The following is a 25,366-nucleotide window of genomic DNA, read 5'->3' on the forward strand; positions in this document are numbered from 1 at the left end:
ATGGTGCCATCCACGAAACAAAGTTTAGTTTTCATAGTCCATGATGCTTGATAAATTGTCGGGGTCTTGTGTCCCGTAAATTGTCTTCTCGACTGCTCCCTAGATAGAGACGGAGGAGAGATCAGTTCTCCAACGAAATAAATGTTCGAACGCATCAAAACTCGATCTTGACAAATAAAAACGTACCGCGCGAAGAACGTCTACAAATATAAAGTCACTCGCGATCGATAACAACGGGCCGCGGTGATTAATAAGTTGTTGAGAGATTAATTAATTAAGCCGTGGCGGACGATAATACGGTAATTAGTCGACAAGAGGTAACGAATAATTATGCGACAATAAATTGCCTATTTAATTAATGTCAGTGCCACAATCGCGGGCGAACGGATCTCGGAAGAAAAATATTCATGTTTCGATATGGCTGGGTAGTTATATGAGCTCGACATTTCGTCGGATTGAATCAGGTGCAGGCGAGCGAAGTGAGGACAAGCGAAAACGTTGTTCCACCCGACCCGTATTGCTCGATAAATTGACAGCGGTTTCTAACTGGCAGACATAATCTGCCATTCTCCGGAGATCCGACGTGGGTCGCAGGTTGCAATAGGGTCATTTCGTGGGGAAAGGGGGACACGGGGTGGCTCGTGCAACTTCAAGACGGGACAAGTAGCAGGTGGCTAATGTCGGGAACGTAGAGCTGAGGGGTAATGGAGGGGTTCGGCAAAGATGGGCGAGGAGAAGAAGGCGTTTGCGAGTGTATATGACGCCGCTTAGCGGCGGGTGAACGACGAAGATAACGCACGTCTTCCCGACGACGGCGTCGCAATACGGCCATCCCGGCAGCTCTTTTAATTAAGTGGAGTCAGCTCGACTATCCGTGCACTTCTTCGGCGGCTGGTAAAAACTTAGCCGTGGAAGATATTGGGTTGTCGAAGAATATACCTTGAGTGATGTATGGTAAGGATGGGAAGGGAAGACCGTGCATGTCCGCTCGAGATTTGTCAGGTCGAACGAAAAATATTACGCGAACGTGCTTTTGCACGTTTTTTTTTTTTTTTTTTTTTTTTTTAAATCTCTATATTTACAGGCAGAATTGATCGAACGCGATTAATTAATTCCGTACCGCGTATATTTGTCGAATGTATGAATATTACGTTTATTTTAGCGCATATCGCGAGAGCGCGATATATAAATTATAATTTAAATTATTATTTTCAAGCTGTAAACTTTCTACTAATAATAGGAGACAGTTTTAGCTTCTTGATTCCTAGAACTTTCTTTCGCTTCATTTATCATTATTAATAATGAGCCGAATGAAATATTTCGAGTGACTAATTAGTCACCTTGATAGCTAATGTCGCCATCGCGAGTCTTCAATTTATTTCGATAGGTTGTTAGCGTCGTTATTAATTGTCGACTGTCGCTCCGTACGTTTCTCTAGTTGCCTTCGTCTGTGCAAACAGTTAAGTTAGGAAAGCTTCAAGGGTTTGCAAGCTCAACTGTCTGGCACTCATTATTTCTCATCGTTCAGCAAGTCGTTAATTACTGTCTTCCGCTATATCCCGCGAAAAAGGACGGGGAGAGCGCTGGGGCTGTCCATTTCTACGAACAAACTTCACTTTGCTATTAATCCGGTTAGAACAACAGTGGCTTGGTAAACATACGCCAAGTTCTCGGAATTCTTTCTTTTTCTCCGTTAGCCTCACTTTCTTCACTCCACTCCAAGTATGAACTTTTTGCGTAACACGCTCAATTCCTTTCTAACGTTTTATTTCTCATCCGTACTTCCCTCGTCTCTCACCGGCGGCAATTTTATTTATATATAGCTTACTTACTGTAGAATTCACTTCTTACCTTGTTACTCTGCGCTAACTATCGCAATCGTTGATCTGATTTTATACTTAGATAGCGGGCTTAATCAAGTAATGAAAGCTCTACACGTGTACGCTTTTTTCCCCTCTCCAATTTTTATCTATGCATAATCGTCGCCCTGCAATCTCGTATCTCGATATCATTCCGATTGAGCGGGATCGTTAATTGGTTAATTAATTTATTTTCACCGCGGAAAAAATAAATCCGATTTCGAGGTTCGAGTTCCCACCTGTGCCGGCTAAAGAGCTGGGTTTAACGTTATAAACCGTACATCGTGAAAGTCGTACAAACTGTCCACCGGAGTGGGTGGTAAACGCGCGACGTTAATAATTCTTGTTGTTCCGTGGGACAGGAGTCGGAGCGGAATTTACGACAAAGTTAGACATTCCGCGTTAGAACGAGGTGCGAGGCTGAAAACGTCTCTTTCACCGGTAAAACGTTTTCAGCGGGTGCTTCAGCTGCGACGGAATGCGACGTCAGAGAAAAATAACGGTGCCCGTGCGCGCATCTCAAGATATTTATCTTGTTATTTTTCCTATTCGTTCTGAGCATTGTATTGTAATGGGGTAGAATTGCGAGGAAATGCAAAGACAAATATCGGCTTGTCGTCAATATTTGTCCATCGCCGTAATCAAGTCTCTTACTAATTATCCTTGTGAGGTTTTTTTTTTTTATAAGCGTAATTATCGTTATGACACCAAGTAATTAACGCGTACAAGTTTTCACGGTTGTGTGAGGCGCACCGGGCGATCGTAAAAGGATTCGCGGATAAGAGCGCATAACGAACAATCTCGGGGCGTCCTTTTAATCGTCCTAGCGCGATCTCGTTTGCGTCTCTGCTTTAAAGAAAATATTTGATCGCTGTGTTTTCGCCTCTAGTTACGCGCGCTCGTACCTAAACCGACGTACGTAATAGGTAGGTATAAGCTATTTTGCGCGATTGCTCAAAAGAGCGGCGTAAAGTGACCTGGAAGCGTAAAGTAAATAGATGTGTCTGTTCGGTTTATTAGAGCCAGAGGCGAGATTCCTGTGTTAAACCAGGTCGAAAGTCAGGCAAAGAAAAATCGTGGACAAAATCATCATTTACTAAATTGTTAATATCGCGATAACGTCCATTTCTGTATAAAATACTATTTTTCTGTATTTGAACCTTTGATTACGATCATTTTTCGACCTCGCGCGGTTAATAATACTTTAACAACGGAGAAGAAGCAAAACGCTTTGCAACATTATATTGAATTATACGGTAATATTTTATATTCCGCGCACCGGAGTTATATCCTCTTTTTATTATTAAATAAAAAGCAATTTTTTTATTACCGTGTGTATCTATCCACTATTTCAGAGTCAATAAAATATTAATACGTTTCACTTTGATACGGCGAACGAAAAAAAATGCTGTGTTACGAAATCATTTATCCCGCGATACAGAGTAATTTCTATTTTCGTACGATAAAACGGACTAATTTTAGCGGAATAAATTTAGAAGTTTCGTACGTGCGAATATGTAGACAGCTTATGACTTAACATTGCGGCAATATACTTTATTATGCAGTAGTTTATAATAACCTTGAGATCGCCTTGTTGATCATAGAAGTTTGACGGGGCAAGGGCAGCTTTGAGCCTACGGTTCCTATAGAAGATGAACATAATCGCCGCGAGCAGCATCACAATTACGGTCGTCAGAATACCGATAACTAAACCGACGAACTGCCTCGATTCTGGTTCCTTGCTCTTATCTGGAACTGAGAAGGATATATGTGTGTGTACATACTGTGTCTACATAATATGTATATACATATATATATATATATATATATATATATATATATATATATATAAAACATAGTATATATATATAAACGATAGGATACATGTGTGCATTAAACAGATGCACCCGTCATGTTCGGGGATACGGAGAGAATCGATTAGCTCTACGATTAACGGTTACACCGCAAGTCCACTGATCTTACATTGAACATTGTCACTGGCTTAGACTGCGCTTCAGGGATAATTTACATTAATTAATCGAAACGTTAATCGTAATTTCTAAGGATTTAACAAAGTCTTTTTTTTTTTTTTAATTGATTATCTGCGGCGTATTTAAATGTAATTAAATATTCTTTTGTTTTTTTTTCTTGACTGTTTCTTTTTTATTGTAATTAATTTTTTCAGTAGTTAATATAAAAGGATTTCATTTTTCTTTTTTTACTGTCAAATTAAATCCATTAATTAAAAATAATCTCATTTTTCTTGCGACAGCGAATAAAGATTTAAATAATCGTGGCTGTTGTTTCACGTCAAGTAAATGGAATATTGATAAATAATGATAATCATATGAGTAACAAAAGAATTTTCCATTAATTATATTTCGATGTCGCTGCAGACAACTGACCCGCGCGCGTATATGATAACGGATTCAGTCGCCCATGACGCTTGATGCATCAAGCAACGCGACCTATCACCGTAGATAATACCGCCGAGGTAACCTCGCATAATGTACGATGGAACGATAATGATGATTGCGTTCATCACGAAGCTCGTAACTAGATCACGGCTGATCAGTGCCCGGCTGAACAAAAACAATATCCGCTGATGGCTTTCGTAGTCCACCACAACAACCTGATCATGGCTAAAGTATTTTATAAATCAAATGAAATGCAATGTAATACAATTTTTTTTTTATGCCACGTGATTGGCATAAATTTATATTCATAATTTTAAAGTAAAAGATTTAAAAAAGGAGAGTAGTGCAAGAATGCAAGACCGGTCTAATGTAGACGTCACAAATACAGTTAACAGAGGCTCCGCATATATCGAAAAATAGTTGTATATTTAGTGAACAAAACTATCGGCTGTATAAACGCAAATTAAATTCCACGATCAAAGATCTTTCCGCGGAGGATATTTATAAAGAAAGTACTTCGCGCGGTTTCATCTCTACATCTTCTTTTTTAAAATAGAATTTGGATCGAATCAGAATCAATCGATCAATAAATAAAATAATTACCGAAGAGCAAGAAAACTATCATTAATCATAATATTTCTTCGTAAGAGAAGGAGGAATTCACGTAGATAATTCAGAGATCGAAATTAAGCAGGGAACTTTCTTTAATCAACTGTAATGATTTCTTTCTTTAATATTTTCGCGAAATAAAAATATCAGATAAAAGAGAATTCAATTTTCCGGAAGAGATGTGTTCGTAACAAAAATAATTATATTTTATTTCATGCTCTTTCTGAGTTTTCGATAATTCGGTGCCGTTTTTTTTTTTTTCGCAGATTAATTTTGATTCAATGGTGTAAAACACCGACGAGAAAGCATAATGCTATTCTTTTTTGCATATCGTTAGACGTTTGTTTTATTAGTTCGCAGATTGTTATCCGCATTAGGGCACTTATCTTCCTACGTGATATAACGTGCAATGAGCATTAGTTATAATATCACTTTAAGTAAGAAAACATAAATACTTTGTCCTGCTTTCTTGCGCTTCACCTCGGGCGACGTTAATAAGCGAACACGCAAAGAGCAGTTTGAGCAGTGTATAAATCTACACTGAACGAGCACGCGATTTTGAACCGACGATAGTTATGAAGAAATCTTAGCAAATTCAATATTATCACTATATGATTAAAAAATTGCGCACTACAGCACGAGTCGCGGAATGTTAATAAAAAATAAAAAATTAAAAAAAAAATAGTACGCTGTTCATCTTTAAGAATATTAAGTGTAATCAATTAACATTAAAAGTTTTATTAATGAATCATGATCTTTTTAACGGCGTCTCGACATCTCGGTCTCAGAAAAAGTTCAGAAATTAATCAGGTTAATTGCGCGGCTTTTGTGAGGATAAAAAAAAAAAAAAGTATCGTTCTATTGGTTAACAAACTTATCCGAGAGGCAAAAGTGACTGTCCTTTTTTTTTCTTCTGTGATATTTCTTTGGAGGTAATCGAGGACGTCTCTGGAACTACCCGTTGTACTTTTTCGCGCAGGTCTCTCGATCTCGAGAGGTTTTATAGCCCCATCGTCGCCGTTTTTCTATTAATTGCGGTGTAAGGACATTGCATGTCGGAAAAAAAATTCTCCTAAAGATGCGAGCATTAATTTTTTTTATTTCATATTACTATAATTAACTTTATTTTCCGAATCGAAAGAATAGTGGAAATTAATTATGCATCGTAGTGTTGGTTTTTTTTTTAAATAATTTTATTTAATATATTTTTATTTTTTAAATGCAAGTATAGCTTCGTAATTAAATTAAATTTAATAATTTTTATTTTAATCATTAGGACTTTTTAATAATGTAATTAAAAAGCTATAATAATTTTCTATCGATTCATGCAGTTCTTCGATAAATGCATGGTCGTGTAAAAAATTCAAATTAATATTTTTCTATGTTAATAAATCGTTAGTGATTATCGTTTAATGATCCCCTTTTCTAAGCGCACAATTCTTTCGTGATATATCGAGTTCATTGTTATAAAACATGACAAGAAAAAGAAAAAAAAAAAGAAAAAAAAAAAAAGAGGTCGGTGAAAAGAGCGTCAATTACGCGGAAAATTATGAACGTAGCTTACTGGTGTAACAATAGAAAAATCGGACAGTAGACTTACAGGTGTTATCTTTGCTTTCCTCCTTATTAAAAGTAGCCTTCACTTCGTCTCTCTGCAGTGGACCCTCGTTATTTTGATAGGGGCTGCCGGTCGCCAGTACAATAGCGCTCTTGTTCTTCGCCTCCTCGTCCTCGGTATTGTTCCATTCGGAGATAACTGTGCATTCAGGATTAAAGCTAATGAAATCCACGGTCGTCAGGCTCATATTAAATATTCAGACATAAAAAAGTGTTTATACGTGAGAAAATCAGTATTACACCGGCGAGAGAAGCATTGTTGAAACTAATTGAATAAATTAATAACCTTAGAACTTCCTACATAATTTACATAGTTTACTATACAATTAAAATATTATCGATAATATAAGCCCAGTCTATCAATAATTAAAAATATATTTTATCTCTATTATTAGTAACATTAATAAAATGTAACGTGCGACGTTACTCGAAAACGAATTGAATTCGGCACCGGTTTCTTTCTTTTGACAATTTCATCGGGATGTACGAACGTACTTTGTGGCCACGGTATGGACATAGAATTTCATTTGTATGCGGGATAGTTTTCTACGACATCGATCGTTTGAAAACGAACAAATATCACGGACCAGAATTTAATTCGTGTCACACGCAGCTGGAATTTCCCGTTAGGCAAACTGAAAATTAGTGCCGTAGCAGTTTATCGGCTAATGGACACCAGAAAACATTCCAATTTTCGAGCAGTTAGACGTGGCTCGTACGTGCGATTTATAAAAAGGAAAATTAATCGAAGCGCGGGGGAGCGCGAGAGCCCGCTCTCCCGGATAGTGCTCTTTCGCATAGAGCGGGCTCGTTCGATGGAAAACTCGATGCCGGTACCAAAAAGAGGTACGGGCACGAGGGAGGCGCGATGTATTTTCCTATCGATGTCGCGGCTCAACGAAGCATTTGTGCGACGTGAATACGAGCTACGCGGTATACAGGTGACGAGGAACATTGGCCGCCTGTGGCCCGGTCGGTCCAACTTATCGCTTGCAGTCGAGGGTGGGAAGGGGGGTGGGAGGGGGAGAGCACCGGAGTACGTCGAATGATTAACGACGTACCCACTCCCGCGGTCGGCTCGGTGCAACGAAGCGACACGGAACTTTCGAAAGCTTGCATTACCAGAGACCGGCAGCTAAGTTCCGTCTCGGATCGTTTGAGACGGATTAAAAGAAATATTAGTGATCGATATGCGGTTTCGCCGATGTTGCATTAAGCTAGTCATTGGGTAAGTTGCCGTAACAGTTGCGTTTTGCCGTTGGGAGACCGCGGGATCGATCTTCTTGGCCGAATTCAAGGGGCCACGCCGAAAATACAGACGCCACGTTGTTTTACCCACGTTTCACCGCGATGAGAAACGCGCTTTTAATTCCCAGAAAGAATTTATGGACCTTTTTGTTTCTGAAAGTCGTAACGGAGGAATTACAGTTTCGATCCTAACTGTTTGCGTTTGTATTTAAAGAATCCTGAAGATTCTTAAATAATCTGTTGCGTTAAAGCTTTACAAATTCATAAATGTTTAAGTCATTTATTCTTATGCAATTCTAATTCAATGCATTTCTCGGCGGGGTCGTTATTAGTATGCATTTTTAGTTCTATGTTTAATTTTGCATATACATTATTGACTGTATAAAGATCTTTGTAAGACAGTTATCTCCCGATAAAACTAAGTTACTTTTAAAATAGCGAGAGATAAAAAGACGTACACTGAAAGCAATTAAGTCAATATATTAATTTTGCGTCCAAGTCTAGGATAAAAATGTTCTACTTTGAAACAGAGCAAAATTCGTTGCTCCAAATTGATACAGCACGTTAATAGAAATTTATAAAAAAGAAAAAAAAATTGTTTTTTTTTTTTTTTTAATTAAATACACGGTTTGAAAAAGATGGTACCATAAAATTTTGTACGAACAAGTTTCAAAATGAAATACGTGCAAGTTTTATGTGCCGCTTGATACGGTGACAAAGAAAATCACTCGCTTCAACGTTACGTTGCCGAAGTTATCTTTCGTGAAAGGAAAGAACACAGCGCACTGAGAGAATGATTAACGACGGCTTCCTCGTCTGGTTCGTGCAACATTCCGGCTTTTCGAGACAAAACTTTTTGAGAGTATATATTCGAATGTATACGTGAACGTGCACGCGCGCGTGTGTGGTAAGTAAGTTTCGTTTCCGGTACGCGACCACGTGCTCTCATTCGCACAACGTGCCGTGGATACTTTTGCCGGTTGCTTTTTCGCGGTGCTTTAAAGTCGAGCGAACAACAACGTAGGACTAAACGATTTCAGAAACTTTAAATGTTTCACACTGTCTTTTAACTCGAGATACGATACTACTGTCGGAGCAATTCCGGTAAATATGTGTTATTGGAAAAGATATTTTCCCTCAACAATGGTTTTTAGAGATTTATAAAGAAATATCGTACGTAGAAAGTACGGAAAACGAGATTTACTCTTGATACGATAAACGGTAAGATTTGCGTAGCGAATAATAGTAAAAAAAATTTTATTATCAAACTTCTTAGATATTTTTTCTCGCTTCATTAATTAAAATTATTTAATTCTTACGCGATACTTGAATCGTTTATTCATTATTTTTAATTGATTTTATTTGATAATATATAATAATGAATATAAAATATATAATAATGAATTTTAATTGATATTCGTTTACGTTAGATACTTTTCTATGTTTTAAAATTGAGGCTCTCGCGAAAATAAATTTACTTTCCATTAGTTTTATAGCTTTACGTATTCCGCTGTTACAAATTTTTCTCGGAGAAACTAAACTATCCCCGGAATAATTTTTCTCTCGGAGCTCCACGTGCACGAGCCTCGGGACGATTTTCTCTTCGCCGTCTGTAGTATCACCGTGCTCATATCTTCGACGAAAGTGTGTCACTTAAAATTGGAAATCGCGTCGAATCGCGCGCCCGTGATAAGGCGCGCTTCGAAACTGGTTCTATTTCTAGATTTCAATTTTCTGGACCGCCTACTTTGATTTCCCGTTTAACTAAAAGTGCGTCTATAAATGCGAAGGGGTGCCCTGGGGAGGGTGGGAAGGAATTCTAGACGATGTTTTAACTTCGCCATTACTCTCGGTCGTTCCGACGACGACGCAGGGAAGGCGCGCGCGCGCGGGCGGGCGAGTGTTACCGAAAGTAACACCCCCGGGAAGATAAATTTCGACTGCGCGTGGGATGGCACGGAAGAGGAACGGGAAGACGAAAGGGGATCGATCTTTCTCTTACCTGATTCGAAGATTACTTCGCTGAGCATGATCCACCGGGCGGCAAAGTAGAGCTGCAACTTTAGGAAACGGCCGGCGCGCGAATGCAGCTTTATGGTGACTTCGCGCGCCTGCTCGAGTACCTGATCGGGGATGTAAGAGAAATGGACAGGCTCGCCGGTGAACTGGTTGCCACCAGTGCCGAGGTAGACCTTCGCGTACGAGAAAACCTGCGAGGGCGGCATAGAGATCGTTTACGTGAGAGCAGCGTCTTCTCCGGGTAGAGTTGAGCGATCGGACGACATGCGAATGAGGTGGGAACGGTAGCGCGTGATCATATCGCCTTTTCGGTCGTGAAGATATCGTAAGACGAACGTATCGCTCGTAAAATTGAATTAGATCGAACGTGTATACGTAAAGTATTGTTATACAGCGAGCACTATGCTCGTAATTCGTTTCGGGGAGATAATCTGCCGCGCGGATGGAAATAATTTCAGCGGTAGTGCACGACGTTGAAAAATCCGCTCGTCGATGAAAGCACTAAGCTCCGCGAACAGGCGGCGCGATCAGCGCGGGGGAACGCAAGGATCGCTCTGTAAATCGCGAGGAAAATGTTTTTAAAACCGCGTAAAAGCGCGGAGAGACATCGGCAAATGTGTGATCGTGAAATTTACGATAGTTCCCGAAGCTCGTAACTTCCGAAATAATACCGGTAACGGCGCGAATGGCGATACCTGCACGTCCTTCGTGAAGTAATTGTTCATGTGTAGGTGTATGGCAGTGAAGTTCCTCGAGTAGTCGAACTCGAAAGTTATTTCCACCGGACGTCCAAGCATGTTGGGTGTGTCGTTCCGCCAGCCGACCCATTCGTATCCTTGAACACAGACGAATTATTCGTTATAACATCAATAAAAATCTCGAAAGAAAAATGAAATCTATGAAAAACCTATGTTTGTCGCTGTTGTACGAAATGCATAAACTTTTGACCTTAGATTAATAAAGTATCCGAATTATTACTATTTAATTTACAATTAAAAAACAAACTCTATCACCTATTTGTACTTTTTTAATTACAAATTTATTAACACCAATTTCACGAGTAAAAAAAAAAATTATCCATGCTGAATAATATATGATAGCAATTTTTTTAGATTAGATAAACGTATCATGTCCCTAGATATTTAACAATAATTGAAGATTTGCGTGCGTGCTGTATCAAATTCATCTTTTACACATAGGGATAACATATACAACGAAAACTGTAATCTATTTGTCACGTAGAAAGGTCCCGATACATGCGTTTAAATTTAAAAAAAAAAAAAAAAAAAAAAAAAAAAAAAAAAAAAGAAAAAGTTTTATGTTGCGGGTTGTATGATACGGTAAACCATTTATAGGTGCGGTGCACGCACCTATAAACAAGACAATAAAATCTGTAACACGAATAGTGGACAATTCGTGCGTGACATCGAATTTATTTGAATGTGGCGTAAACGAAAAACATATGCATGTAAAACAAATGTCTAACGTTCCTATAGTAAATGCATGTCGTGTGCGCATCCCGAAAATATAGGCGCACATAATAACGAGACACAAGAGTCAGAAACGTAGCGGCTTGTTAACGTTGAAATTCCAATTAAGAATAAATAGATCGGGAAAAATGCTGGGCGGGAAAAGAGCAGAAGTAAGAGATTTTATTTTTCCTTCTAAAATCTAATAAAGACTGATTTTTCAATGAGGCAACACTACAAGAAGTTTCGTATAACTTAAAGTCTTCGAGGGAATACCGTGCCGCGCCGCCGTTTTACAACGAAGATAATTTAATGCAGATAACTCGGTAACTTAAATAATTTGCAAGCACGTGACCTTCGGAGTTTTCTTGGGATTTAAAGACGTTTCCTGTTACATAACGCTGCCAGAAACCGTGAGGGAGGGGGGAGTGCTTCGCTTAATAGAATTTAAATTACCCGTTTCAGATTCGCAAGTTAAGCTCTCGCGTGGGACTCGTATGCTTCCTCGAAACGTTAATTACGTTTCGAGTTTGTTTTCGTGCTTTCTGTTCCTCTCGCTTCATTTCTCTCGGAAATGTTCCGCTTGGCATATAGCGGCGCAAGCAGCGTGGTATGCGATACGGAAGAGTTTCGAGCAATGGAACAGCCGCGGCAGGTTATTGCGCGATTCTCGCCATTAGATCCCACTATATGAGTACATGTGGAAACACACGTGTCCCGCGGGAATATGCGGATTGAAAATGGACTGCAATAACCCTAAAGCCTGCCCGGCACGGCGTGTTATGCGTTTCTCAGAAATGCTTCTGTTACTTTCAACCCTGACTCCGAAATCTTTACTTTCGCCGCATTTTTCCGCGACGTTTGAACGCTCGCACACAAACGCGGTTTATTCCCGGAAGTAATAATAAAAAAATTTTTCTTTAGTCGCATTTTATTTGTTCGCGTTATCGTGGAAAAAAAAAATACACCGCGCGCGTGGAATATCGGATTCTGAAACATTTGGCTTCTTGATATTTAGTTTTTTTTTTTCTTTTTTTTTTCTTTTTTTTTAATTTCAGATATTCATCTCGTTCAATTTTATCAACGCATCGGTTCTCTGAACTTGTGACTTTAATAAAAAAAATTCTTTTATAAATAAAAATTGTACCACATCATTTAATAGAATAATTTTAAATATTTTCTTTTCTCTTTCTGCTAAATATCGTCGACGGAGAATCACCGGTCGCGACAACCTAAGAATCTTAGAGTACATTAAAACTTACGGGAATTTCAATCACGCAGTTTGCATTGTGTATCCGCACGCGACTTTGTGTTTGGATTCCTGGGCGACAACTACTACGATCGTCCCTTCCGTTTTCAACAATATACCGGGGTTCGCGCGGTGGCGTTATATCGTCCTGACCTATCCGCTTTCATATAGCCCCCTTCCTCCCTTAATATCGTCCCTCGAGTAAATAGTTTCCAGTTTCCTGTCGTCGCCGCCTTTGGCCGCTATCTACCATCAATTCTGAACCTTCACGAGGATCGTAAGATAACCACGCCGGGCGGGTGTACCGTACCAACGCCTTCGTCGGTTGATGATTTTCCCCTTTAAAACGTTTCGGGATGAACCGCGCGATTCCGAGCATACAGCGCGCATAAACCAAAAATAAAGATGACCGCGATTATTAGCCATCGGAAACGTTTCGCTGATACTTTATTAAACAAGACAGAAAATTTTGCCTCAAGAACGCCATGCCGTTTTAATCGTCGTAGATAATTATAGCGCGGGGAAATTTCGTAGCAGTGGAAACATTTATCTCCGATATTTCGTACATATTACTTTACAAAATGGTAAATCGTTTTTCTCAAGTTCCGTCAGCGCGCGCTTCGAAATATTCGGAACACGATTAATAAATAACTTTATACATATTTCTATATTTTTTTTCTTTTCGCTTTTTTTTTTTTTTTTTCTCAATTTTCCCGTTACGTATTTCTCAAGTATTTTTAACAACTTTCGAATGAAGACGTCGGCGCGAATATCGATCTCGCGCGGAGAAATTCGTCGAGACTGCAGGAATATCGGACGACGGTGTTTCCCGATTTAAAGAGAGCCGGAGAGAACTTGTACGCAGTTTTGCCCGGGTTTAAAAGTTTAAGAAGGCGGAAGTACGACGGTGTATCCGAGTGTACCAGCGGCGACGAGAATGTCTCGTGGCATAAATGGAAAGACACAAATGTATCCAGAAGGCGAGTAAACAGCGGCGACTGGTTGCAGCCTAGCTCGCGGTTCAATATAAATGTAAATTGGAACAGATTCGAGCGGGCGCTGTGGAACACGTTTGGCTCCGGAGCCCAGGCTCTTCCGTCGGCCCGCTCTCGGCTTTTCTAGATTCCGTTGACCCTTTCGACTTTCTCGTTTACACACCTACACATCTGGAAGTAGACCGACGGGAAAATTTCATTTTCATTCTCGCGTACGCGCTTCGAAAATGGACGCATCTCGCACCGACGACGATTATTGCACCTGATCAATCGTTTGAAAAACCGTTTCCGTACACGAACATATCCTCCTCAATTAAATTTGAACGGTTATTTGACTTCCAGAATAATAAAATCCACGTGAATCTCTGTAGAATAGTTGCTATTGATATCACAGACGACGCGTTACTTCCAGTCGATGTCGCTCGCACATTAATCATTGCTTTATTAAATAGAAAAAAAAAAAAAAAAGAAGAGAGAATCTTTTTGGATTAGTCAAAATGTACCGATCAAATCAACTAGAAAGTAAGCATCGTTGAAAAAAAAAAGAAATATATCGGCAAAGTAACGTATGCTTTTGATGCGCGAAATCAAGTGTATGAAACATGTGTAAATTGAAAATTCACGAAATAACGAAGCGAATATGTCCGTTCTAAAGCGGAAGCTATCCGAGATATTTTAACTGAATTCTCGTCGCGCATTCACATATTTCAAATTATATGCGCTACGCTAGGAGGAATGCATTTCGTACATAACAGCTACGTACAGGATGCTGACATAGTGTTTTAACGTTATTCAAGACACGCGTTGTGCGCGCGCTCTTATTTCATTACTCCCTTCTTATTCCGCGTACATTAATAGGAGTGTAAGGCGTCTTGAAACATGAGCGTAATCGCTCGAAGAGGCGTGCAATCCGTGTTACAAAATTACAACGCGGGAGTTACGAGGCCGCGAGCCGCTATTTAGCTCGGGGAAAGAAGTTAACGAGTAAGATAGCGTGAGATACCGATAGATTAAGAAGACCAGACGGCTCGGTGGGCAGGTCTTCTCGCGAAGACGGCTCTATCACGCTAATCTAGACACGATCTAGCGCCGGCGCTAATCCCGCTCGAGCACGAAGCGCAAGTAGTAGGTGCCTTACCTTTTCCGTTGCCGCTGACGTCCAATCTGAAGTTGTCGGGACCCTTTTGCCCGTCGACAAGTTGACCAAGTCCCCCGGAGAGGTAGCCCGCTTCTTCGCGGCCATCGTACGTTCTGTCGGAGAGGTCAACCTCGGAGCCCCTCTTGATTCCTTGGGGCATGGAATACGAGACGAGACCCTCTGGAAGAATAAGAAGTCGGATATAAAGAATATATAAGCTCCTGAACTATGCATCATCACGTTGCAGCTCCGGTCGGGCCGTGAACGTTTTCCTCCCGACAGTACGTGATAAGATTGCGGACGGTAACGGGTAAAGCGCGCATCGTCGGAAACAAGTAACGAGGGTCAACGTTTTTAATCTCGCCGCTCTGAGGATTACCGGGATCGATCTGTTGAGCAACGTCACGCAACAACGGGGCTAGAACTCCGTCCTCGATTCTCTTTCGTTTCGCGATTTATTACCCGAGTTTACGTTAAAAATGCTTCGAAGTAAGCGACTTATGTCAGAGCGAAATGTACTCGCAGATTGTCAGACGTCAATAAGCACGAATGAGTTACACGGTTTGGTACTTGGGAGGGAAATGTCGCCCCCGCCCGCTCGTGCCAGTCGAGTATTTTTCCGCTCAATGGCAGCGAATTGTTTTCGCAGATTTCAGTATGAAATATGCTCGGACATATATACGCCGTCCTCGCATACTTTGCGATGTTTACGTAAAACGATCGAAAAAGAGCGTTTTGATTAACGCGCCGATAAACTAAAATTCCGATTCAATTTGTTATCCATCGAGGAAAGTAGAGTTAATAAAATACAGCGACAGAATTTACCGTAACAATTTATAGTCTCGTTGCTGTTAACGATAACAATAGTGACGAAACTTGGTAAAACGTTGAAAATAATCTCTTTGCGATAATTGTAGAACATAATTCTGTCTCCTCTCTGTTTTATTCCGTCTGTACTATTTGCATGGTTATGGCCCTTACTCGGTAATGGCCAAACGTTTGCTAATGCCGTCCGTAAGTCACAATTTATTTTGCAAGTCAATATTATTGGCAGCCTCTGTAATTGTGCGTTTAAACGATATAATGATGGCCGGGGCTGTGCGGATGACACAGTTAGCGACCGCCGCATAGTTCGTCGTGGTTGGATTAATGTAGACACAGCTGTGGCTCACGGCCTACGGTGATCGTAAATCTATGTTAATCTCAGATTCGGGAGAGACTGACGCGTTACATCGGCACGTCTTGACAAATATCGAAGGTTGACGTATCACGAAAATTCGAGTTGAAAATCTTGCCGAGGGAAACGCGAATTAATCACGCCTCAATTACGCGATTGCGTATCTTTATACGTGGATTATTTATTTTTTAACGTGTGAAATCGTCTGACGTCGATAATACTTAAAGCCATTTTTATTGCGTCTCGGGATTCCGGCGAGCGGAAATAAAATAAAGATCTTGAACTTCATGGTTAAATCTGCATCTGTCGAATACTAGCACTGAATAAAAGAACTTCTTCCGTCGCGTTTCTTATTTCGTACATCTTTTCTGGTTTCATTCACCGAGCTGAGGCATAAATTGAAGTTACCGCCGAGATTGTGGTCGTCGCGGTCTCCCGTCAGCAAATTCCGAGAAAATGGATTATACAACCGATGTAAAATATAAAATGCAGGATAACACGCGAGCGATTCCGGAGGGATTTCTACCGCTTGTTTCCATTTTTATCTTTATAAGTGACAGTGATAATAGGCGCTGATAAAATAACATATAATTGGCTTCACTTACACAATATAGCGTGAAATTGATTTGTCACGGTAGCTATTAACACGGCAGAGTAACGACTCTCTAATTCGATAAACCAAAATATCGAATTATAACTTTTTACATCGCGAAAAGTTTTATATATTGCATCACCATTTTTGTGAGCCGCACGTTAGTGATAAAATTTTTCAGATCGGGCAAGGGAGTATATATATATTTTTTTTATTTATTTATTTATTTATTTGCAACCAGTTAAAATTGCAATAAAAAAAAAATAATATAGCAAACATTATCGGTAGAAATATGTCGATTCGACCATATTTTCGTCGCCCGTGGGCGAAGTGGACAGCAAGCTGCTTGCAAATAAATAGATGCTTGAGAAACATGATAAAAAGAAAAAAAAAAAAGAGGAATATATCCATATATTTCACTCACCCGTCCACGAGCAGCCGTAAAGCTCCACGCGCATACACACTGTACGCATATGAGAGGTGTAAGGGATAAAGCGGATTTTTGTCGCGACTATAGCCGGATCAAAGATCTGCTCCTCTTCCGAATATGGATTGTTATTACCCACCAAGAGCTGTAACAGAGAAGAACGAAACAATTGTTAATACAGGGTACGTACATAAAGAAAAATGATTGCGACGGCGAGGGAACAAAAGAACGGCGACAATGTTACCGAGAAACATTGCAATTTGAATTCAACAATTTGTATCACCGTTGCATACGATATTTTTACTGTAAATAAGGGGTTTTTTACGATATCATATATACAATGGAGACGCACGATGAAATAGTTAACTTTCGTCACACCCAGATATTCCTGTTCCGGTTGAAAAGCACGAAAACAAGCACGCATTTCATAGCGTCTGTTACAGAATCTGTTTTTGTGTGTTGATTTTTTTTTTTTTTTATTATTCGGAGTATCGCGAATTTTTTATACCGTACAATTTTCCAAAAGATAGTATATTGAAAAAAACACGGTTTTAATTCTATTGCTGCGCGGACTACATGTGACATTTTCAAATATTCTGATTGTAATATTTAGTTTCAAAATCTGCGTTTATTGTTTCAATTTTGAAATGTCATTTTAATTCCTGTACGTGCATATAGGCGATGCATATGTACGTATTGTATTTGATGTCGCAAGTGAATTTTCGGAAGATAACGTTTACGATTTGTTTACGACGCGTAAGGATGCAGGGCGACAGTTGCGCTTAGGGACGGGGACCATCTGACGTTCATTGAAACACGGTTACAGCGCTAAGAACGAATCTCACGGGCCGAGAGCGCCGTTTTCCGGATCCGATTAGTAAACAATAGTCCGTCGTGAACCTCCTCTAAATGTAAATGCAAGCGTTAAATCTGTACTGGAAACAGGCCTCCCTTTTCTACCGTCTCTCTGCCCCGCCAATCCCTCATACCGTATCGCGTCACAGAGATGTACATAGCTCGTCGGCATCGACGAACACGAGATTAACATTGAAATACGAACGTCAGTGCGCGTCCAAGGAAGAGATCAAACCCGCCGATACGATCCCGGTTATTTGTGAAACAAGGTCTTAAATTCGACATATGTGTATATTACTGCATGTACTGATAGACATGTTAGGGATAATAATACTGTATCTGCACCCTCCGTGTTCGCTTGGAGCGCTATGTAATTCAGTAGCTGTGTCTGTATCCCGTTCTGTTTTGCATTCTGAGCATTTGGAAGGATTAGTGGTTCTCATCTCACGTTATACTCGCGTCGTAAAATTTTGCCTGTAATTATAAGCTTATCTCGGCATCTTCAGCCATTGATAATAACGTGACGGATAACAACGTGACGAATAATAACCACGAAATAACACTGCTGCGAATTATAAAAATATTTTTCCATAAAATCATTAATATTCTTGGAAAATCTTAAAGAATTATCTTGAAAAATTTTCCCGGTGTTAAGAAAAAAAAAAAAGAAACTAACGATATAAAAATAATTTTTGTTTAATTTTTTAAATAAAATCTGAAGAGGTTGCAGGTTTAATTATAAATTTCTATTTTTCTAACGGCTTAAAATCAATATACATTGTCTAGCTGTCATTCACGTTAATACGAAATAATCCGTAACGCTGTTTAGATTATAGAATCGCGTAGAAAGTGAACATGACACGTCGGATCGTTCAAACACGCTGACCAACGTCATCCCGGAGAGCAACAGATCTGCGTTGAAATATGAATATTCGCACGATACTAGGCATGTTTCTCTCTCTCTCTCCTCTCTCTCTCTCTCATTTCACTGAAAACCGAGTGTGGTCTGAACACCGTGCACAAGCGGAGCAGATATGACACAAACGTTAATATGCTCTATACACAGAAACGGACCGTGGCTCGGGTTGAACATCAGCGACCATTGGCCTTTGCTTTGATTTGTGTTGCCGGCAGTACCGCGATTAGAATTTCTAACTAGGAATCTGTTATTTCGCGTTAATCATATAAAGCCCCCGTATTTCACGTCCGCGGTCGTTGAAGTAAAATTCGAGATTTTACACGACTATTTGGAGGATCCGTTTTAGAATTTTATATTCAATCCTCCCGCAAACAACAGTCTTATACTTTTATCAGCGAGCGCAACTAACGAAATAGAAATTGCAAAATTAATTTCGACTTCATAAAAATGTATTTCTGATACGTCATCGCTTGACGTTAATAAAATCATGATCTCAATACGTTCGTGGAAGATATAGAAAGTCCGCGGCTGTAAACAGCCCACGAAGTTGTAAACGGCACGCAAATGGAACGTGCCTCTTGAACGGTGGGCCGCTATAGCGGAGCGGAGCTTCCGCTATATCGGCCGTTTCGAAACGACCGACCGCGGATGCATTACAACTGCACCTGCAACGTGCTAGAATACAAGCCAGACCGAAGTCTACGCGATAGGAATAATTAATACAGCTATATATAAAGACCGCCACGGGGTAAGAGACGTTTCTACGATATCGTCTCACCGACACATAAAATTGATGTCTACGCTAGCGGCAAGTAGAATCCCCTGTAACGCTTTGCGAGAGTCTATAATTTGTCGGCACGAAACTGAGAATGGTTCCGATTATAGACATCGTCATGTCTAAGTGACATTTCGAATAATAATATGTCTATGAATAATTTGAGGGAGTATGAATATATGCGCTTATCTCTTCATCGAGATATTTCATCTGTTCGTATTAAATCCCCAAATAGCATATATGTTAGTTTTTTTTTATGCTCGCTTTCCGTGGACGTGTACAAAATAATATCTGTTTAAGAAGCATATGTCAAATGTATATTAATCTCGATATATACCAAACCGTCGTCCGCTGTTTCAGTTATTTCTCGTTTTATATGTAGGTACATGGCGCGGTTACTCGTAAAATATTAAATTTTAAGTTATTCCTGTTCATTTAATAATTTTAAAATGAAATGTATGGTTAAGAACGCCTTCTACGATTAGAGTAAAAAGACACGATATTGTTTAAACTTTTTTTTTACTTGCTTGTTTATCGTGGAAAATAATTTTCATGTTTTTCGCGGAAATATTGCTGGCCGTATCGAAATACATTTTTAATAACTGTTGCAATTTTTTTTTTTTTACATACGGTGACTATTAAATAAAACCGAAGATAAAATTTTGCGGTGTCGTGGCGCTTATTGTTTAAAACTCCAAAAGTACTCCACTCGCACCGGATAATGCGATTGTGAAGTGACAGCTGTAACAAAATGTTAACGGACGTTGTAAAAATTTCACGGGATTTTACGCTGTTATGATTATACGTATATGTATATTAAAATCTACACGTAGTGCTTTTTTTTTTTTTAATTCTAGTACACCACGACGTTAAAATTCGTATCGCGGTACAATGTATCGGTAAACTTTTAGAAGCGTTTTTTTCTTTTTTTTTTCCTTTTTTTTTTTTACATTTATCCAATTAATTCCATCGATTACTACGCTTATACCGGACAGTCGACCTCGTTTCGTTGCGACAATAAAAAGTCTCGCGCCTTATCCTGAGATCTCCTTCCATTACAAGCGCAAAGAAACAGTCCTCAGGAGAGAGCCTGAGAAGGTTAGTGGGTCGATCGAACGTATTTCGGTGCAAGACAACGAAAGAAGGAAAGTTTATGTTACGCTTGCGCGTTTATGACCGTTTCCCTTCAAGCCGCTTAAGATTGCTTCCTTTTAAACGTGACCGTACCATGTACTTTAAAACAATTACAGCCGTGTGCCAACCTCGCGATCGGCAATCTTTTAAAATTATAATTTTCTAGGTAAATGAGAATCGTTCCGCCTACTATCGCGTAGTTTTTTCTCCAACGTGCGTCGTAATCGCCTTATGGAAATGGTCGTAATTGTCTTTTTCTGATTATTAGAAAAATGTTCTCTCGTAAAACAGTGGACATATCGATTTGAAGTCGTACGAGAAATAACGTAACTTTGTTACAAGTTATTGAGTTAATGATACGTTACCTGATGCTAAGTATAATTAAAATAAGCCGCACGATTACGAATTGGCGTGGAATCGCTATTATAATCGGCGGTACGCTAACTTAGAATGGCTTTCATTAGCTTACCCGGGTCAGAAGGTCGAGAGCAGGTAACTCGGGCAGATGGATCGTCTTACGGAGGCGAAAAAGCAGAACGGGTTTACGCGGCGCGTTCTATTTCCGCTCGGCGTGTAGGCAATTACTTCCCCTAGGCACCCTCGTGGAAAAGAGACCGCCTCTAATCTGTTTGCGGCCGAAATAAAGCTTTCTGGATTCCTCTAACGAAAACTGTTTTGTTTTAACACCTTTAATTTCACGAGAAAGAAAAAAAAAAAAATTATACTTCTCGCCGACTCGTTAATGTCAACGTCGTCGTTTTCGCTATTATTTTCGCGCAATTCATTCTTAACAACGTGTTGAAATGTACATTCAATTCTATGATATTCCATGAAATGAAATTAGATGGATCGACGTTATTAAACGTATTAAACTTTATTTCAATCACTGAGATTCGTTATTAATCGTAGAATTACCGTGACTCGCGACATTGCGGCGACGCGGCTTCCATTCTAATCTGTCTGTAGCTGACGTTATGTTCCCTAATGCTCTACTAACGAACAAGTGTTTAATTGTAACGTCCCTAATTCAAGGTGGAAGGAACCCTCCTTTGCTCCGGTTAATGCTAATTAATTTAATGTCAATTAAAATAGGATCCTCTGTACTAAGCGTGTTATTCCGACTTCACTGCTAAACGATTTAGCGGAAAGTGCACGGTTTAATAAAATTAACGTTAGTATTACATAGCAAATATATAGATACGGTTGTAGAAATGTTGTAGCGCGCGAGGAACCAGAGACACCCTGTATAATCTTACTCGTGAGCAAACAGAGTTAGCGGGACGAGTATCTTCCTCGTATAAACGAGTACTTCGACAAGTATAAAACTGAGGGAAACAAACCGAGTAGAAAAGGGAAGAAGATTTGACCCTTCCGTGCTTTCGTGAGTTTGTCCGAGTGCTCTCGTTCGGATTGAAACGCTCTTCTATCAAGACCGGGTTTCTAACGAGGCTAGTGAAGAGAGAGAGAGAGAGAAAGAGACAGAGGGAAAAGGGTACCGATGGGCGAAAGGGAAGGACGAGCACGTGCGATATAACCGTGGAAAATTGTCGCCGGTTCATGCGGTAATCCGCTAATAGCGTGTCCACGTACGTCCGTAGGTACCGATAATCCATAATCCATCGATACCGCGTAGAACCAATGTACATACGTATGTCCACGCGGTAGGGAACGTATATATTTTATCTGCACATATTTATGCCATACCCGCGCGGATTAAGAGCAATTTTATGGCGACCTTCCATCTACGGGTATGGATTATTGAATTTCTATGAAAAATGGCAAAGCGAAGTGAACCAGATAGATACGTATACGCGTTCTACGTGCAGTCGTATTCTTTAATTCCATTCGTACTGGAAACAACCAAACGGCGTTTTCCTTCTGTTCGGGGAATATGGTTGATTTATCAAACGCGTATATCCCGCAAATCCAGTGGAAAAATGAAACGGTAGCTAGTTCTGGCACGCCCAAACAGCTTTTCCTCTTGATTTGTCTGACCAAGGATGGACCTTTACTACTGACAACGTTAAGATCGAACTTTTCGTTTCGAAATAGAATCGCTAGAGTTTAAAATTCCGCACGTATACGCGACGAAATAATAAATTAGACAATTTTTGCCGCTTCTTACGATCCCCGTGACGTAAAAATGCGAGAGCCCGACGAAATCTAATTACACAGCCGTAAACATCGAGTTGTTTAACTTCGCGTCTTAAAATTTATTAGGTGCGAGATATTGTTTGCGGAGCCCCACCCGCTCGTCGCTTGTCCCGCTGGAATTTTTCTCTGTGAAAATTTCAGCGTAATAACATAGTGATATCAAAATTCGCTGCGTCACTGGTTCAGCCAGTGGGTTACATAATGAGGGCGGCTCTTAGTCCGTTCCTTGTTGCGTTTATTTTTTAATACCGTACGCCCGAGCAATTTTGCCGTGCGCGAATACCCGCGGTAATGACCGCCACGTAATGACTGGGGGAGCCGAACAGTATTTCGTAATGGTGCATAGCTCGCCATATTGCAATTTGAATTTCGCTGAAATCGGTGGAGAAAAAAAAAAAAAAGGGGGGTGCCGGGTGCCGCGGAATGAATATGTTAATTGGCTCTGGAATTGGCTGTCCCTGTCGGTGATTGATTAAAATTCGATACGTCGTGACGCCGCCGCGTTGGTCGACCGAACCGATGGACGAGAGGGTAAAGAGGGCGAAAGGGCGGCGAACACGACCGGGTGGGAAGGGAGAGTTAGCATGACTGCAACGAACCGGCCGTTCAGGGAAGTTACTTTGCGGATAAACGAGATTGAAATTTCGATGGAAATTACCGCCGATACCTGTGGACTTAAGCGAACTGTCACCAAGTCAAACAGCAGTGACGACTTGTCGATTACGTCAAGGGGTGTATCATCATCCAACATGCCAGACTAAGAGAAATGGAAAAACGGTGTTCGCGCGATGTTCCTTCCGATATCTCGCATCTTGAATTATTTAAGGAAGCGATTATAGAGCTTGCGCGGAGATTGACACGATTTTAAAAGAAGGAGATTCAAACTTTAAGCACCGCTACATTTATCAGGACATAACAAAGTACTTTGCAATTTATTAATTAAATTTATCGTTTAAATATTTGTGTGTATTACATTAATTAACTCAAATTTCAAAGGATTTATGTTGCAAACTGCTAAGTTTTTAATAATCTTGACTGTATACGGTTTTAAATTTATATATAATACAAGGATATATATCTCGCATAGCAATGCGGTGTGGAATTCTGCTATGCAATAAATCTCGCGTATAGGATTTATCGTAGCGCATCTCTGGGAATATTATCGTTGAGAGAAACTACCGAGTCCGGTTTCTTGCGCGCGTCATCAACATTTTACTGGAATCCGCAAGATTCGAGTATGTAGAGCATAGCCTAATTTGCAACACAACGAAAAAACAGTCAAAAAATAAAAAAAAAAAATTAAAAAGTTTGTACTTGAGCTTTGCAGTTGATTTTAAACCGGCGCCGTTTGAATCATAAGAAAATACTGTAAACGTTACTTGCGCAAGAAAAAAAAAAAATAAAAAAAAAATAAACCGGATGTTATAAAAGTTAGGAAATGCGTGAAAAAAATATAATTCTACCGTGAAAGAATAAACAAATTCATTTAGCTCCGCCGCGACAGGTAGGTATGTTCAAGAGCCGCAGCGAGGACTGCTCGTATTACAGGGAAGACGTATACGAGTTACCATGGGTGTACCTCTCTCACAAAGCCTCGTCCGTGCCGGTGTGTCGGCGTTAATGAAACACGTCCACCGTTGGCAATTGTCCCGCCGCAGGCACGACAGCGGCCGTCCGAACGTAAAAGGGAGAGGCGCTAGCTAGCTGGCTGGCTGTATTCCGCTCCGTTTCCATCAGGTTGCATCCAGCAGCCCGAGGTCCGGCTATTCTCCGGCGTTTCGTGAATTTAGATGAGCCCGGCCTGTCCGGCTTAATTCGCGTGCACCTCATAAGAAGCGAGTCATAATCTCCCTCTCGCACGGCGAGCACACACACGCGCTCGCGCTCTATATTTTTGTTACGTTATTGGAGTAACGTCGCAGCCGGCGAGCGTCGCCCGCTTTTTTTTCTTTTTTTTTTTGCTTCTTTTTTTTCTTTTTTTTTTTTGCTGTAAAAATGTAACTGGTTCGTTGCACGCGTCAGCTCGGCGAACGTAAAAATATATCACACTCCTATGCCAGGCTTTCTGTAATATTTATCGTATTTATCGCGCCACGTCCGCACGGATCGTACAAATGCGAATAATTACACAGTCGCGGATTACCTGCGAACTCTACAATTTTATTTCTTATATTTTTCCGAGGATCATACGCTGCGATACGACATTAGACGGTCATCGTCCGCGTTACGTTATTAACATTTTTCTTATTAAAGCGTGCGAAATATTTTCGTCGATTTTTAACCGTTGCCATGTCCCCGCGTTAATTATATCTGGTCTTCACCGAAACAAAGTGCTTCATCGAATCGCTTCACGGGAAGATTCTCTTATAAGTTACGTGTTTCGTCTGAGACGGTAAGAACGGCGACTATAATATTCCGAAAAATGCCTGCGGAGAGCTCGGGGTCACGTACAACGGCGCGATAACACAGTCGCTCTTCCTATTTCTTTCTTCACCCTTTTTCTTCTTGCTCTCACGTGTTCCCCGCTCATCCTCTTTCGTTTCCTCATTCGAGTTTCGAATGTTCGTTTTCCCCGCCCGTATTCAAAGTGTAAGGAGCAAAAAGGAAAGAAGCGCGTGCACAAAGATCACATGCCGCACAGATTGAGGCTGCAGGGTAAACGTTCGTGTTCCCGCTTTTGCTTCCGGGGGTTCTGTCTCTCCTCCGCTTTCGG

At 40.3% G+C, this 25,366-nt stretch overlaps 2 protein-coding genes across 3 annotated transcripts in view; one reads left to right on the plus strand and one right to left on the minus strand.

The window, feature by feature from the left end:
* LOC139106065 (uncharacterized) overlaps nucleotides 1–25,366 on the plus strand; it is a 206,116-nt gene that overhangs the window by 130,453 nt on the left and 50,297 nt on the right. The window lies entirely within an intron of this gene.
* Ddr (discoidin domain-containing receptor 2) overlaps nucleotides 1–25,366 on the minus strand; it is a 235,906-nt gene that overhangs the window by 20,746 nt on the left and 189,794 nt on the right. For both annotated transcript variants that reach the window (XM_070662541.1, XM_070662542.1), the window contains 6 exons: nucleotides 16,814–16,961; nucleotides 14,621–14,800; nucleotides 10,465–10,604; nucleotides 9,753–9,960; nucleotides 6,486–6,641; nucleotides 3,439–3,614 (listed from right to left, as the gene is read on the minus strand). In XM_070662541.1, coding sequence (XP_070518642.1) covers nucleotides 3,439–3,614; nucleotides 6,486–6,641; nucleotides 9,753–9,960; nucleotides 10,465–10,604; nucleotides 14,621–14,800; nucleotides 16,814–16,961 — 1,008 coding nt within the window. The remainder of the gene's footprint in view (nucleotides 1–3,438; nucleotides 3,615–6,485; nucleotides 6,642–9,752; nucleotides 9,961–10,464; nucleotides 10,605–14,620; nucleotides 14,801–16,813; nucleotides 16,962–25,366) is intronic.

Source organism: Cardiocondyla obscurior, linkage group LG10, assembly GCF_019399895.1.
Source record: "Cardiocondyla obscurior isolate alpha-2009 linkage group LG10, Cobs3.1, whole genome shotgun sequence".
In the NCBI taxonomy this organism is placed as follows: domain Eukaryota; kingdom Metazoa; phylum Arthropoda; class Insecta; order Hymenoptera; family Formicidae; genus Cardiocondyla; species Cardiocondyla obscurior.